This window comes from Pteropus medius, unplaced genomic scaffold (genome assembly GCF_902729225.1).
Source record: "Pteropus medius unplaced genomic scaffold, Ma_sr-lr_union100, whole genome shotgun sequence".
Lineage (NCBI taxonomy): Eukaryota > Metazoa > Chordata > Mammalia > Chiroptera > Pteropodidae > Pteropus > Pteropus medius.
In genome coordinates, this window is record NW_024340692.1 from 11,972,070 (window position 1) to 11,986,482 (window position 14,413).

Consider the following 14,413-nt stretch of genomic DNA (forward strand, 5'->3'; position numbering starts at 1 on the left):
CGAATGTGAACAAACCTTCCGAGATAAAAAAAAGAGAGAGAGAGAGAGAGAGAGAGAGGTTTCTATGAGAAGTGCCGCCCCATTAACAACCAGGCAAAAGGAGCTACACAGGAAGGAGCGACATCTTTTATGCCTTTTTCGGTTTACTGGGGCCTCGTGTGGCACTTGACCAGTCGGTCTCTCCAGTGAAGAAAGCAAGATAAATGACGGCCTGGAAGCCCAGGGGAGCGCGGGAAGCCCGGGCTGCGCGGCCGCCTCGCACTTCGCCTTGGTGTTCTCGCGAGGTCTGCACGAGCTCAGACGACCTGCGGTGCGTGCGCGGGGCGGCGGGCCGTTAGTGCGCTGCAGACCTGGCTGCGGGGCCCAGGGATGCCGCGGCTCCTGGGTCTGTGTCTGCTGTGGCTCGGGCTCCTGCTGCTGTGTAAGCAGAGCGGCAGCAGCAGAGCCAGGAGACTGTGCGGCAGGCACCTTCTGAAAGGAATAATAAAGCTCTGTGGCGATGCTGACTGGAGCCACATAGGGGTAAAAGCCCCTTTCACACAGCTGCCTTTCCAGGCAACGGGGAAGGTTGAAAGCTTCGTCCCCGACCGGTTAGAAAGCTCCCAAACCACTTTCCCAGCCTGGGGGAGAGGCACACGCTCAGGTAAAAATCTAAACCAAAGGCATGTTTGCTCATCTCTGTACATTTCTTATCCCTGAGTATGCTCTGCTAGATGGTGAGCTTCCCCAGGAAATGGAATTTGTGCCTAGTACACAGGTAAATAAAGAATTTTATAAACCAGTATATTGTGGATATAGAAAACCTCTAAAGCTTTTTTTTTTTTAACTTAGAGGAAATACATATATACATATATGTCTACATATTTATGTAAGAATGCTGCTGCTTCCTAAGCTTTCCCTTTCTGGAGTACTGTCACCTGGTAAACTCCATAACTTAGGTATCATTTTACCTGTGAAGTCACTGACCCTTGCATAGCTACTCCATTCTCCACTTTACCACAGTTATTAACACTTAGTTCTATCTAACTATCATCATAATTGGCCTGGCCAGCTGCATAATTGGCCTGGCCAGCCCAGTCCAAGATGAAAATGCAAGACCCCTTGTTCAAAAAGTAGGAAAGAGTCATTAAAGTTACTAAAATATAAAGCTTTTTCCCTTTCTTGTGCGTATCTTCTCTGCTTACACATAGTCCACTGTCCCATCAGACTTCACATATGAGTTTCAAAGATAAAATTATTGAGAATTTCAAGACTGCAACAATAGAGCATTAAACAAAATGCAGGGTCCTTCTCAGCACTGAGTCTGTGCCACTGCACAAGCCTCATTCCCACAAAGCCAGCCTCCTACACCACACCATATAGTATAGAGACTATCTCATGCATGTTTTTATCTGAAATGACTAGCAGAGAGCCTAGCACATTGTATGTGTGTAATATGTATTGAATTTATACTTAATGCTTTTAAGTAGTCCTTAGGAAGAATATTCTTGTTTCAGAGCTATTATCTTCCAACTATGTTTTTTGTGACTAACATTTTAGTTCTATTACACTTTGCCATTTTAAATGAAAATGCACTTTATATGTGTGATTGAAATTATTGTCTTTTATAAGTAATTCAATTGATTTGACTTGGACAAATTTTACAAAAGCCAAGATTTCTGTAATTAAAGAAAGGGCTACCATGCCAAAAAAGAGACCCTAATGTAGATGACTGAAACAAAGTGAAATAGTGGCTAGCACATTATAGGCACTCTTAACTTCTTTTTAATGAATGAATGAAACTTATTAGTGCTGCCAAGAGAATGAAAACTTGTAAAGACAAAAATAGAAACTATCAGACTGAATCTTGATCATTTTCCACCATCAAACCTGTTCTTATAATGAGGTGTCGCTCCCTGAAGTCTTCCGCCTATACATTAATTCAGTGATTCGCACAGTTTAACATGCGTATGAATCACCTGGGGAATACCATTAATATACAGATCCTGATTTAGTAGGTCTGGGTGGGGCCTGAGAGTCTACATTTTTACAAGCTCCCAGGCGATGCTGATGAAGCTAGTTAGATGATGCGTTTTGAGTAACAAGCATCTAGCACGCCTCTCTATCTCTGCCTTATTCTTTTCTCCCAGAAGTACAAGGAGGACCATCCCTTGCTACTTCATGTTGGGTGGGTATTTCTCTCATATCACATACTGTGCTTTCACTACCTATGCTACAGTCAGAATTTTACTTTCAGACATCCAAGTTTGAGTTTAAAAAGAACTTGAAATCCCTTTTCTTGACAAAGCCTACTTAATTAAAAAAAAGTCAACTCTAAAACTCAGCTGATTAATGACCCCTTTGTAACAGATCATTATCCCTGGAGGAATAAGTGTGGCAATAAAGCCATGGAAGAAGGAAAAATTGGGTTTATAGGAAATATAAATGGAAGAAGGAAAATTGGGTTTAGATTATCAATATGAATTTGTATTAAATTTTTAAAATTATTAATCTATAAGAAAAGATGACATTTAATCTGTCTTATTAATTTCCAGTGAATAATCAGAAGTTGTAAAGAGGTGTTTCCAATATAGAATTTCAACATAGAATATATAATTATGCCATTTCTTTTACATATGAATGTGACTGAAAAGTTAACTTTTATTTAGCTTGTACCAGCAGGACACATTTAAGTGTTAGATCAAGTCAATTCTCCATAATTTTAATCTTCTAATGATCTATTCGCATCTGACACAGGAAAAGATAGTTTGGTACACTGATATTCAAAAACTTTTTTCAGAGCTACTCATACATGACTTGAATCTGATATGTATTGAATTTATACTTAATGCTTTTAAGTAGTCCTTAGGAAGAATATTCTTGTTTCAGAGCTATTATCTTCCAACTATGTTTTTTGTGACTAACATTTTAGTTCTAATACACTTTGCCATTTTAAATGAAAATGCACTTCTTCTTAGTGGATCATGAAGATATGGGCCGTGACTCTAAGACCTACCCCAAAATGTGGCACCATGAAGCTGTCATCATATTTCAAAATTCTGGCTGAGTGTGATGCTTCCCAGCTCTTAGTGCCAGATGAAACTATTAAAGTATCATCATCAGCTTTTTTATAATCCATAATGTCTATTCTAGTTAGATTGACCATATATTCCCCTATTCTTGGTCTTCATTTATTCTTAATTTTTGTTTGTTTTTTAAATATCATTATCAAAACGTGGCTGTACAGGCCCCTTTCTATATATTAATTGAACAAAATTTGAGTGCCTATTATGTATTAGGTATTTTTCTTGGTGCTAGGGATATAAAACTGAACAGTGTCACTCAGGAGACAGGGAAGGCTCCTACCCACATGAAGCTTACAGAAGAGTGAAAACAGACAATAAATATAAATGAATGATACAGTATGTTTGAAGATGATTAGTCCATATATCTCCTTTCTCCACTCCATTCTCCTCCTCCCATAGAAAGCCATTCCAACGTGTTTATTAAGTATTTTTGTTTGTATGTTTTTGAGAATTGTACATAGTTTCCAATACATGTATTTTCAAAACACATCTACATCATATTTAAGACTTATACCTTATTGTTGCTATATGAACATTTAGTCCCTTGCTTTGAACTACTGCACAACATTCATATGCATTCCCCACATTTTACTTATTCTCCCAGCAGTGAACACCTAACCTATAGGGCCTTCAACCCCCTGCCATTATAATTAACACTGCAGTAAACCTCTTTGTATGTGTGTTCCCATATAGACCTGTGTGGGCATTTATCTGGGATATGTATCTAAGGGTAGAATTGCTATGTCATAAAATTATGTATGCTTAATTTGCTTGAGATGTATCAGATTGCTCTGCAGAATGGCTACACCAATTTATAGTTGCACCACCAATGCACGACGATTCCTATGTTCTCATATCCATGCCTATAGCATTATACAGTTTTTAACTTTTGCCAGTGTGATAGACATGAAATGCCGTTTCGCTTTTATCTTGCTCTGTATTTGACACTTTTTCATATGCATAATAGTCTTTTGGGTTTCTTTTCTCAGAAAGTTTCCTATTTATATATTTCGCCAATTTTTTTGTTGGAATTGTTATTTTCCACTTGATTTGTAAGAGTTTTTCAAAATCTAGATACAATAGTAATTCGTTGTTGGTTTTTAGATATTGCAAATGTTTTCTCCCATTCTGCCATTTGTCTCTTGGTGTTGACAGCCTTAATTTGTATATAATTAGTCAATAAGTGTTTTGCCTTATTGTTCACACTTTTGAGATTTGGTTTTAGAGGTCCTTTTCTGTATAGTTTTACTTTTCTTTTTTTTTTTTAAGGTAATTACTCAATCTTCTGGGGCCCATTTTTGGTTCTGTTCTGGCTATCTTAGTTTTCTCAATAAGTCTTATTTTTCTCTACATGAGGAACTAGTTTCCTGAACACCATCTACTAAATAGTAATTTCCCCCCACTGATTTGTAGAGCCACCTTTATTGCTTGTTAAGTTTGTCCGAGCTTCCTACACTTTTTAATTCATCTTTATGTTTAATATTGTACCTTTACTATACTGTTTGTAATACTATCACTGTAGGATGTCATTTATCTGAGAAAGTTATTATTACTGAGTCTCTAATGTTTATTTTTCTCTTAATACTGACTCAGCTAACCTTTATTGTTCCATGCATATTTAAGAGTAAGCTTATTGGATTTCTTTTTTAAGAAATCCATCTGGAATTTTAATTGGGATACATGGAATATATAGATTAATTTGAAGAGGACTGACATCTTTATAACATAAAGTCATCTCAACCAAAAGCATGGAATATCTTTGTATTCTATTATTAGAATTTTAAAGTTTTCTCGATGGAAACTTTCTGCATTGTTGGCTAAGTTAATGCTTTATTCTTTGTTTTTATTGCTATTGAAAATGTTATTTTTATATATAGAAAATTATTGAGTTTTCCTACAGAGAGGAGAAAATAATTACATTTTCTAGTTAGTGATTGGTTAGAGAAATGCAATTGATTTTTATAAGTTGATCTCTATCCAGTAATTATGCTGAACTATTTTAATAATTCTAATAGTTTGTTTCTATAGATTTTTTTTCTATAGACTATTCTATCATTTACAAATGATAGTTTTGTTACTTCCTTTCTAAACCTTAGACCAATATTTTTTTTCTTATAGCATTGGCCAAGTCTTCTAGCACTACTAAGTAGTGGTGCTAGAGGGATATCTTATCCTATTCCCATTTTTAAAGGGAAATGTATTTAAATTTCTCTACTAGGTATAATGTTTGTAGGTTTATGCTATATAATCTTTACCAAAATAAGGAAGCTTGCTAAGAGATTTTTTTATCATTATGAGTAGGCCTGAACTTTATTAAGGCCTATTTTACAGGCATCCTTTTGCATAATCATATGATTTTTCTCTTTTATTAATTAATTCAGCAAATACTTATTGAGTACCTGCAAAGTGCCAGGCACTACTCTAGACCTTTGGGATATATCAGTTAACAAAACAAACAAAGATCCCTGGCCTCATGGAGCTTGCTTAAGTAATAAACATTATAAGTAAATATTAGAAGAGCTATAGAAAAATAAAAAGTGAAACAGGATAAGAGAATCAAGAGTATAAGAGATTGGAGTATGGGATGTAGTATTAAATAAGTGCGGTCAAGGTCAGCCTCATTGAAAAGGTAAGATTTGAGCAAAGATGAGGTAAAGGAATTAGCTAAGTGGCTATCTAGGGAAAGAATATTTAGGCAGAAGGAACAGAGCAAATACACTTCTGCCTTTTGTATACAAGAAACAACAAGGAGGCTAGTGTGGCTGGAACAGAGAGAAAGAGGGAAGCAGAAGGTAAGGTCAAAGAGGTAACAGGCAGGCCAGATAAAATAAGGTCTTTTAGACTACAGTAAAGGTAGCTTTTGCTCTGAGTGATGCAGAGTGTCATCACAGATTTTTGAGTAGAGGAGTGACATAATTGACATTTAAAAGGAGCAGAGGAGTGACATAATTAACATTTAAAGGGATCACTCTGACTACTCTGTACAACAGACTGTACGGAGACAGGAATAGAAGCAGAGAGACATGTTGGGAAGATATTAGAGATGATAGCAGTTGAATGAGGATGGTAGCAGTGGAGGTAGTGAAAACTGTTGTATTCTAGATATATTTGGGCAGATTTGATGTGAGTTATGAGAGAAAAGAGAAATCAAGAAAATCACTGCAATATATATTTTTAAAAATGTAATTCCAAAATGTGAGCCCTGGCTGACAGCAACATCAAAAAGTTGAAGAGAAAGTACTTGAAAAGGAAAAAGGAAAGGGTCAAATAGGTAGGAAGACAAAAGAATGTAGTGTCTTGGAAACCAAGTGAAGAAAGTTTATCAAGGAGTGTTTTTGATTAGTCAAATAAGATAAAAATTGGCTGTTGAATTTAGCAATATAGAGATCATTTGTGACCTTAATAAGAGTTTTGGTGGAGTGATGGAACAAAAACCTGATTAGAGTTGGTTTAAAACAGAATGAGAAAAGAAGAAAGAATTAGTAAATGTAGAAAACTATTGAGTTTTGCTACAGAGGGGAGAAAAGAAATAGAATGGTAACTGGTGGGGTAAGTAGGACCAAGAGAAGTGGTTTCGTGGTTTTTTTGTTTGTTTGTTTGTTTGTTTTTTGTTTTTTTTTAAGTGGGAGAAATATCTTATTTGTTTGCTGATAGAAGTAATTCAATAGAAGTGAATAATTGATGAAGGATATAAGGAAGAATTGCTGGAGTGATATCCTGGAGTAGACAAGAGGAGGTGAGATCTAATTCATAAGGAGAAGACTTGGCTTTAGAGTGGATAGTTCACCTGTGGAAAAAGGTAGGAACGCAGAATGTATGGGTATAGATGTTAAGAGATGAGCTTTAAAAAATGATGAAGAAAGCAAATGCAAGTTCTCTTCTAATTGCATCAATTTTTTCATAAAGTAGAATGCAAAACCAGCTGAGAGTGAGGATGGGAGTCTGTTAATATGGTAACTTGCATTGATAGATTTTATGATCTTGACCAATCCTTGAATTTTGGGGATTAATCCCTTAATATATTTATAAAATATGTTTATAGATTCAGTTAACATCTTATTTAGGACTTTTCAAAGAAACAATTGTAAGTCAGATGGGCTTATGATTTTTTAAAAATCTCATATTGTCCTTATCTCGTTTTGGAATAAAGATTATATTAACTTCATTATATGAGCTGGACAGCTTTTACTGGAACAACTTGTATGTGATTAGAATTTACTGTTCCTGAAAAGTAGGTAGAACCCACCTCTTAACTCATCTACGTCTGTCCTTTATAGGAGCTGATAACTATGACTACCCTTTTAACTTCTTTGAATATTGTTGGTATTTCTGTGTCTTCATGTGCCAATTAAGGCATCTTGTATTTTTCAAGGAATTTATCCATTGATTTTGATTTTTAAATGTATAAGCATTCATAATATCCATTTATAAAAATAACCTGTTATATCTGTAGTTCCTTTTTTCCTACCGTATTTTGTTTATTTTCATCTTTCTTTTTTTTCTTGATTAGTCTGGCTAAAGTTCTATTTTATTAATCTTTTTAAAGAACCAACTTTTGGTTTTCTAAACCTTTATATTGTTTTGGTTCTGTATTTTATTAATTTCTTCTTGCTGCTTTGGGTTCTTCTCTCTGTTGCTCTTTTTCAAATTCATTGATTTGAATACTCATTTTTAATCTTTTTTGTTTCCCAATGAGTACAGCTTGTTTCTCTTTAAATTCCCGCCCCCCAACCACCACCAATTTGACATGTAGTTTTCGTTAACTCATCCCTAGTTGACTTTATGAAAAAGTTTCCTTCTTATTATCTGTCTTTTTTCCTCGTAAGTGAAAGAATGTCACATCTTATACAGGAAGCCTTTTCTACAACCTTCCAAGACAACATAATTCACTGTTTCCCTTCAGTGTACTGTTAATTATGATACATTTTAAGTGATCACATATATCTGTCTTAGATGACACTACTATTCTTTTAGTACATATCCTAAAGTTTTAATGTTCCATAGTTCCGCTTAGGCATTTATTAAATAAAAAGTAATTAAAGAGTGTTCTTATTAGACTCTAACTACAAGAGACAGAGATTCACCTAAATAACCTTTTTTTAAAAAAGTGAAGATAGTTATTATAAAAACAAGATCTAGACCTGGAAGTTCTCTGGAAAGCCCAAAGGATCACATCAGCTATAAAAACCTCCCTCCTCCGTCTCTTTCTCCCTCCCTCCCTTCTCCTTCCCTCCTTCTCTTTTTCCCTCCTTCCATATTTTCTCTATATTTATGTTCTTTTATAATTTTAGCTTGTCATAACAAGCTTCATAGTATCCTTTCAGTTGTGGTTGTCATTAACTCATCCTTTTCTTATTACTTCTTAGTTCTCATTTCAAAGAGAGGATATTCGATTGGGTCAACTTATTTTTTCACATGCCATGGATTGCTAGCCACTGTAGTAGATTGGTTTCTTTGGGGCAGGTGCCAACCTCCAGTCTGTTCAACTGTGGCTATAGGGTGAAGTCCTGTGGTTCAGAACATGGCTGCCTAAAGGTTGGCTCTGCAGCTGTGGCCATAGGCCAATATATCCTAGAAGGGACTGTAGATGGGCAAGGGCAGTGACAGAAATTCAACAAGCCTCCAAATAATAACTTTCTGGAGTTATTTTCTTTCCAATAGTACTGAGTTAAGAGCAGTATAACAGTAACACTCAGTTCATTGAAAATATCACTACTTCTCCATTTCTTTATATTTCAGTGAAGAACAAAATGGTTTCTACTAACCACATACTTATAATATGTGCATAAAAAGACAACCCAATTTGAAAATCGACAAAGGATTTGAATAGCTATTTCTACAAAGGGGGGAAGGGAGTTTTTCATAAGCATATGAAAAGATGCTCAATATCATTAGTCATTAGGTAAACACAAATCAAAACCATAATTTAAAGCCATTTCACATCTGCGAGGAGGCTGTAATAAAAAAAATGGAAAATATCAAGTGTTGATGAGGGTGTGGGGTAATTGGAACCCCAGTATATCAGTGGTGGAATTGTAAAATGGTTCAACCACTATGGAGAACATTGGTTATATCGTTTGGTGGTTCCTCAAAAAGTTAAACATGATCCAGTAGTTCTACTCCTAGGTATATACCCAAGAGAATTGAAGACACATTCACACAAAAACTTGTGTGTGAATATTCATAGCAACGCTATTCCTAGTAGCCAAAAAGTGGAAACAACCCAAATGTCCATCAACTAATAAGTGGATAAATAAAATGTGGTATATGCATACAATGGAAAATTATTCAGCCATAAAAAGAATGGAGCACTAATACATGCTATGACATGAATTAACGTTGAAAACATTATGCTAAGTGAAAGACACCAGACACAAGGCCATATATGGTATAACTTTATTTCCAGAATAGGAAAATGCATAGAAATACAAAGTAGATTAGTGGTTGTCAGAGGCTGGAGGATGAGAGAAATGGGAATGACTGCTGTTGAGTATAGAGTTTCTTTTTTTGGTGGTAGAAATGTTCTGGAATTACATAGGAGTAATGGCTACACAACCTTGTGAATATACTAAAAACCACTGAATTGTGTACTTTAAAATGCTGAATTCTATGGCTTTGAACAGTATCTCAATAAAATGGTTTTTTGCATAAAGTGCAAAGGTTTCTAAGCCTTTTTTATATAGGATAACACTACCTACAAGTATTTTAGTTAAAAATACACATTGCTTTTAAATAACCATTTTATTATTTAAAATATGATTACTTGTTTTTAATAATTAACTGATTTTAGTTTCAGTATTATGATTAAATTTTAATAAAGTAGAATTTTTTTCTTATCTCTCAACAGTCTTTACTTCTGCCTCTCAAGAAGAAGCAATAAACACTTTGGAGATGCAGTCACTGCCTGCGTACCGGTATAAAAAGAACAACGTGCTACGTAATAGGACCAGAGAATTTTCCTTATCACAAGATGTCAATTCATATATTCGTGAGATTGTAGGATATCAGAAGAAAAATAAAAATAAAATTAAAACATTAAGTAAATTGTTTTGGGGGAATCATCCCCAAAGAATACGCAGAGGATACTCAGAAAAGTGTTGTCTTAAAGGATGTACAAAAGAAGAACTTCTTATTGCATGCCTTCCATATATTGATTATAAAAGCTTAAAGAAAGGAGAATCAGTTGTGACTGAGATATACTAACCATCATAGGAATTATACTAACTTAATAAAAGATAAATATGTTTATTTTAGTATTTATTTATTTGTAATTGTCCTTTTAGGCTCTCCGCTATGAACAACACCTGAATGTACTTGCAAGTACTTGACAGTACTTTATGGTGCTAATAGGAATCTTAGTATTTTCTTTGTTGACTCCTGTTTTTCATAATTTTGTATTTGAAGATGTTACTGGAGATGGCATGATTCCATGTAGACATCTAAGAATTACCTGTTCACTCCTGTCATTATGGTTGGAACTCTCTTAAGCTTCATTTACATGGATTATCAAATGTTCTGCATTCCATCTGCATGACACACAGACTAATGCCCATGACTATTAGGCTCACTCCAGTATGCCAGTACGTCTATAGTACCAACTTAAAAATAACTAACCAACTACCACTCCCAGTAGGAGCTCTTATACTGTAATAGTAGGTATACTTTTTGGGGGCGGGGGAAGGGATCTAATGCTTTTCTAACCATTCTCTTTTCCCATAAAATAGTAGGTACATTTTTAATTCTTTGAGTTTTAATTCCCTTAGGTAACTGGTCAGAAATATGAAAGTTTCTATTGAGAATTTAAAGGGAGTTAAATTAATTTATTTTGGTTATAAAATCTAAGATACTCTGTCTTTGCTTGGAAGGTACTAATATAATTAAAGTGACACTCTACTCTGGTTTCGTCAGAGAAGAGTGTTGACCAAACTAGTACTGTCAGCATCAGCTGGGAACTTGTTAGAAATGCAATTTTAAGGTCCCATCCAAGACCTACTGAATCATAAACTCTGGGTATGGGACTCAGCAATCTGTTTTTACAGGCCCTCGAGGTCATTCTGAAGTAGGTTAAAGGTCGAGAACCACTGTTAATAGAGTCACTATATGGATATTTTTGAAATCCTACTATTTATGTGCTTGTCTATCTCAACTCAATATAAATATTATGTTGACTTTTTGGTGTTTTTTTTCCACTTGATGTCCATATATGAATTATTTTTAATGCTACAAATTAGAGCAATCTAAAGAATCCAAAGTGATATTCCTACTTTGTACCATTAATTAGTGGGTAAGCATCACTAGAAATCTTTTTCCAGTTTATTTCCCAAAAATGTGCTGTAAGGTTCTCTTCAATTAAAATTTTTACTCTTATTGCACTCTGTTTTTTCTTAGGACAAAGGTTCTTTTCCACATAGGTCTATATCATAGACAATTATAATACATTAATGTTTTTTAAAAATTTTTTTGTGTCAGGGTATAGTCTACATTCTTATCTTTCTACATATAGGGAGCCATCTGTTTAGATACAAAATAACAGGTTATACATCATGGTTGAGTGGTGGAGTAAGCTTGCTAGGCATTAGGTAAAAATGCACCATTGAGAATTGCCCATGCTTAGGCCAAAATATTGTGATATACTGAGCCAGTTTGAAGAATTATAGGTCTGTACTTCTAGTTTAAGGATAAAAATACAGTTTATCAGCTTACTAGCATGTATACATCTAAAGTCCAAATTAGAAAATCATGAGATTAACCAAAGGTGTTATTTGAATAGCCATATATTTCCTTACACATTTTAATAATTTGTATGTTAAGGTGTATTTAATTTGCTTTTTGGCTTAATGCTTATTTTTGAATATCTGTAACTATGCTGTGATTTTGGGCATTTGGATAGAACACTTGCATTTTTCTTACCGACTCCTTAGAGAAATCCTGAAGCAGGAAACAACTGAATGAAAGCTGAGATGCTCTGATACTTAGCAACTTGCTGAGGCTTCTTCATGTAAAGTTACTTGATAGAGCTGGATCAAAATTTTAATCCTAGCATCTTGTTCAATACTCCTAATGACAATAAAATCTTGCACAGAAATTATTTATACATTTTTGTTTGGAGTGCATTTATTTGGCCTCCACTTTGTTTTGCTTGGCATCAGTATGGCTCTCAGGCCCCAAATCTCCTGTTTTTTATTCTGCTTTGTGATGCTGGGACTTGAATCCAGGGTAAACCATACTTCCTTTATTAGGTGGCTTCCTGTTAAGTTCTGCCAACGGGACACTAGAGAGAGACTCCTTCCCCTTTTGCTCCCTGTTTTTGTTAGCATCACCCCTCCAGCCTTTCCGCACACTGGTAATGACATTTGGTTAGTTTTATCCTCAACTTACATAACCAGCTTCATCACCTTCCCTCAGATACCAACACCATCGGACTAGAGTCTCTTTCTCAAAGGTCTGAGGCCCATCTCTGTGGGTACCCTCCACCAAGTTCCTACAATACAAGCACCAGCTACGCAGGACATTCTCTTCAGAGATCCGGATCTCAGCTCCAATGGTGACCTTCTTTCAAGTTTTTAGGTTTAGGTTTTGATAATCTCAACGTCTTTCCTTTGTTTAGGCATGGTAGCTGCTTCCTAAAGCTTTTTTTTTAATCTCCAGGTTACCTTAGTGTTTGATTTTTTCCATTTCAGTCCTCTAACACAAGTCAAAGTAACTCTTTACATTAAAATTTCTGTTAAAATACCTGATGCAGTTTCTGTTTACCTGAGTGGGCTCAAATGATAAATCCCCTGAGAGTGATTCAGAAAGGTTTTGAATTGGTTTAGGGCAAGAACAGTAAATGGGTTTCATCTTAAATGGAAACTCCCAATAATTGGTACTGGTTTGCCAGTTTGCAGTCCGTCCTTCAGATAACATATCACCTCACAGGCAGTTTAAGACCGCTTCAACAGTGTTCTTCAATTTTCCCGTCTTTTCTGCTATTTGTGTTATATCTTCCTCATCTATTACAAACCATACATTTTTATTATTTTGTTTTAAATAGTCAATTATTTTTATCCATACATTTTTAATGAGATTATTGCCATTGTGTACATTTTCTTTATTGATTTTTACATTGTCATGTCTGTCATGTAACCATCAAATATCTGTAGTACAATTTAGAACCTAGCTTCTTAAAATCATAAAGTCTTTTTACATTACAAACTCATAATCAGAATAAGTGGTAAATACACTTTCTGCAGTGCAAACTTCTCAGGTCTGCTCTATTACAGCTACCTGAAAATGTCATAATTGCTTCTAATAACATTTTATAATGTTACTTTATAATGGTACTTTCATAGATTTTCAATATACCTAATACTGGATATAAATAAATCAATATATATTCTTTCTATTTACCTGGTGACAGCAAAACAGGATTCATTGTACTTGTTTGTAGCCATAATTTTAACTTTGCAGAATATCATATCATCCATTTGATTAACTCCATTAAAGTCTTCTGAATCTATCAGTTGAAATTATTTTAGAAAACCAATATCCACAAATGGCATCTATTTATCCATAAAAATGCATGGCTGGGGCAGGGAGAGTCAAGATGGCAGGCTAGGTAAATGCAAGGTTTGCCTCCTCCCATGGCCGCATTAAAATTACAACCAAATTTAAAGCAATCAACTTGGAGAATAGAAGAACATATTAAATACGACTGAAGATTTAAAGAAAAAAAAACACATAGAGACAGGTAGTAGATGAGGAGACATGAAACGGGCTGGTCCCAAACCCGCAAGTGGCAGTTGAGTACCAGGCGGGATAGTGACTACAGAGGTCCTCCTGAAGGAGCAAGGGGCCCTCGCCCTACACAGGGGCTCCCCAGCCCAGGATTCCTGTGCCTTGAAGAAGAGTTCCCACAAAATGTAACAAAATGTAAAAATCAGTGAGGATTCTAAACATTCAGATGAGACCGAAGGAACCTAAAAGCCCAGACATCCCCCTTAGACTCACACATAGACTCACTTGCTCACAGACACTCCCCCTAGGTTTCAGTGGAGGGTCAGCAGCTCGGGAAGTGCAAGAGACATATGCGGAAAGACTGAGTTTGTAGCATGGAGCAAGAGCTGGAAGGACAGCTGCTATTGCTCCTTTGTCGGCCCCGCTTCAATGCTGTCTACAGATGGGCACCGTCTTGCCTATGTTGAACATTCCCCCCACACAGCCAATTCTGAATCTGTGCTGGCCCAGTGAGATTGGTTTGCTCCACCCCGTGACTCCCTGCAAACCCTCCCCACTCAACCCACAATTTGCTTGGGGCAAGCTCATTGCTCAGGAACCACCCCTACCCTGTGCTATCCGCAGGTGGTGCA

At 35.7% G+C, this 14,413-nt stretch overlaps 1 protein-coding gene across 1 annotated transcript; it reads left to right on the forward strand.

Annotated features, from left to right (window-relative positions):
- The first annotated feature begins 282 nt into the window (after positions 1–282).
- INSL6 (insulin like 6) lies at positions 283–10,313 on the forward strand. Its single transcript, XM_039883136.1, has 2 exons — positions 283–643; positions 9,913–10,313. The coding sequence occupies exons 1-2, from the start codon at positions 370–372 to the stop codon at positions 10,266–10,268; spliced, it is 630 nt and encodes a 209-aa protein (XP_039739070.1). The 5' UTR covers positions 283–369; the 3' UTR covers positions 10,269–10,313.
- The last annotated feature ends 4,100 nt before the right edge of the window (positions 10,314–14,413 follow it).

Excerpts from the sequence above, each read along its gene's own strand:
- INSL6 (XM_039883136.1), top strand. The coding sequence starts at position 370 with ATGCCGCGGCTCCTGGGTCTGTGTCTGCTGTGGCTCGGGCTCCTGCTG. Across the intron at positions 644-9,912 it reads GGGGAGAGGCACACGCTCAG|TCTTTACTTCTGCCTCTCAA; the intron begins GTAAAAATCTAA and ends ATCTCTCAACAG.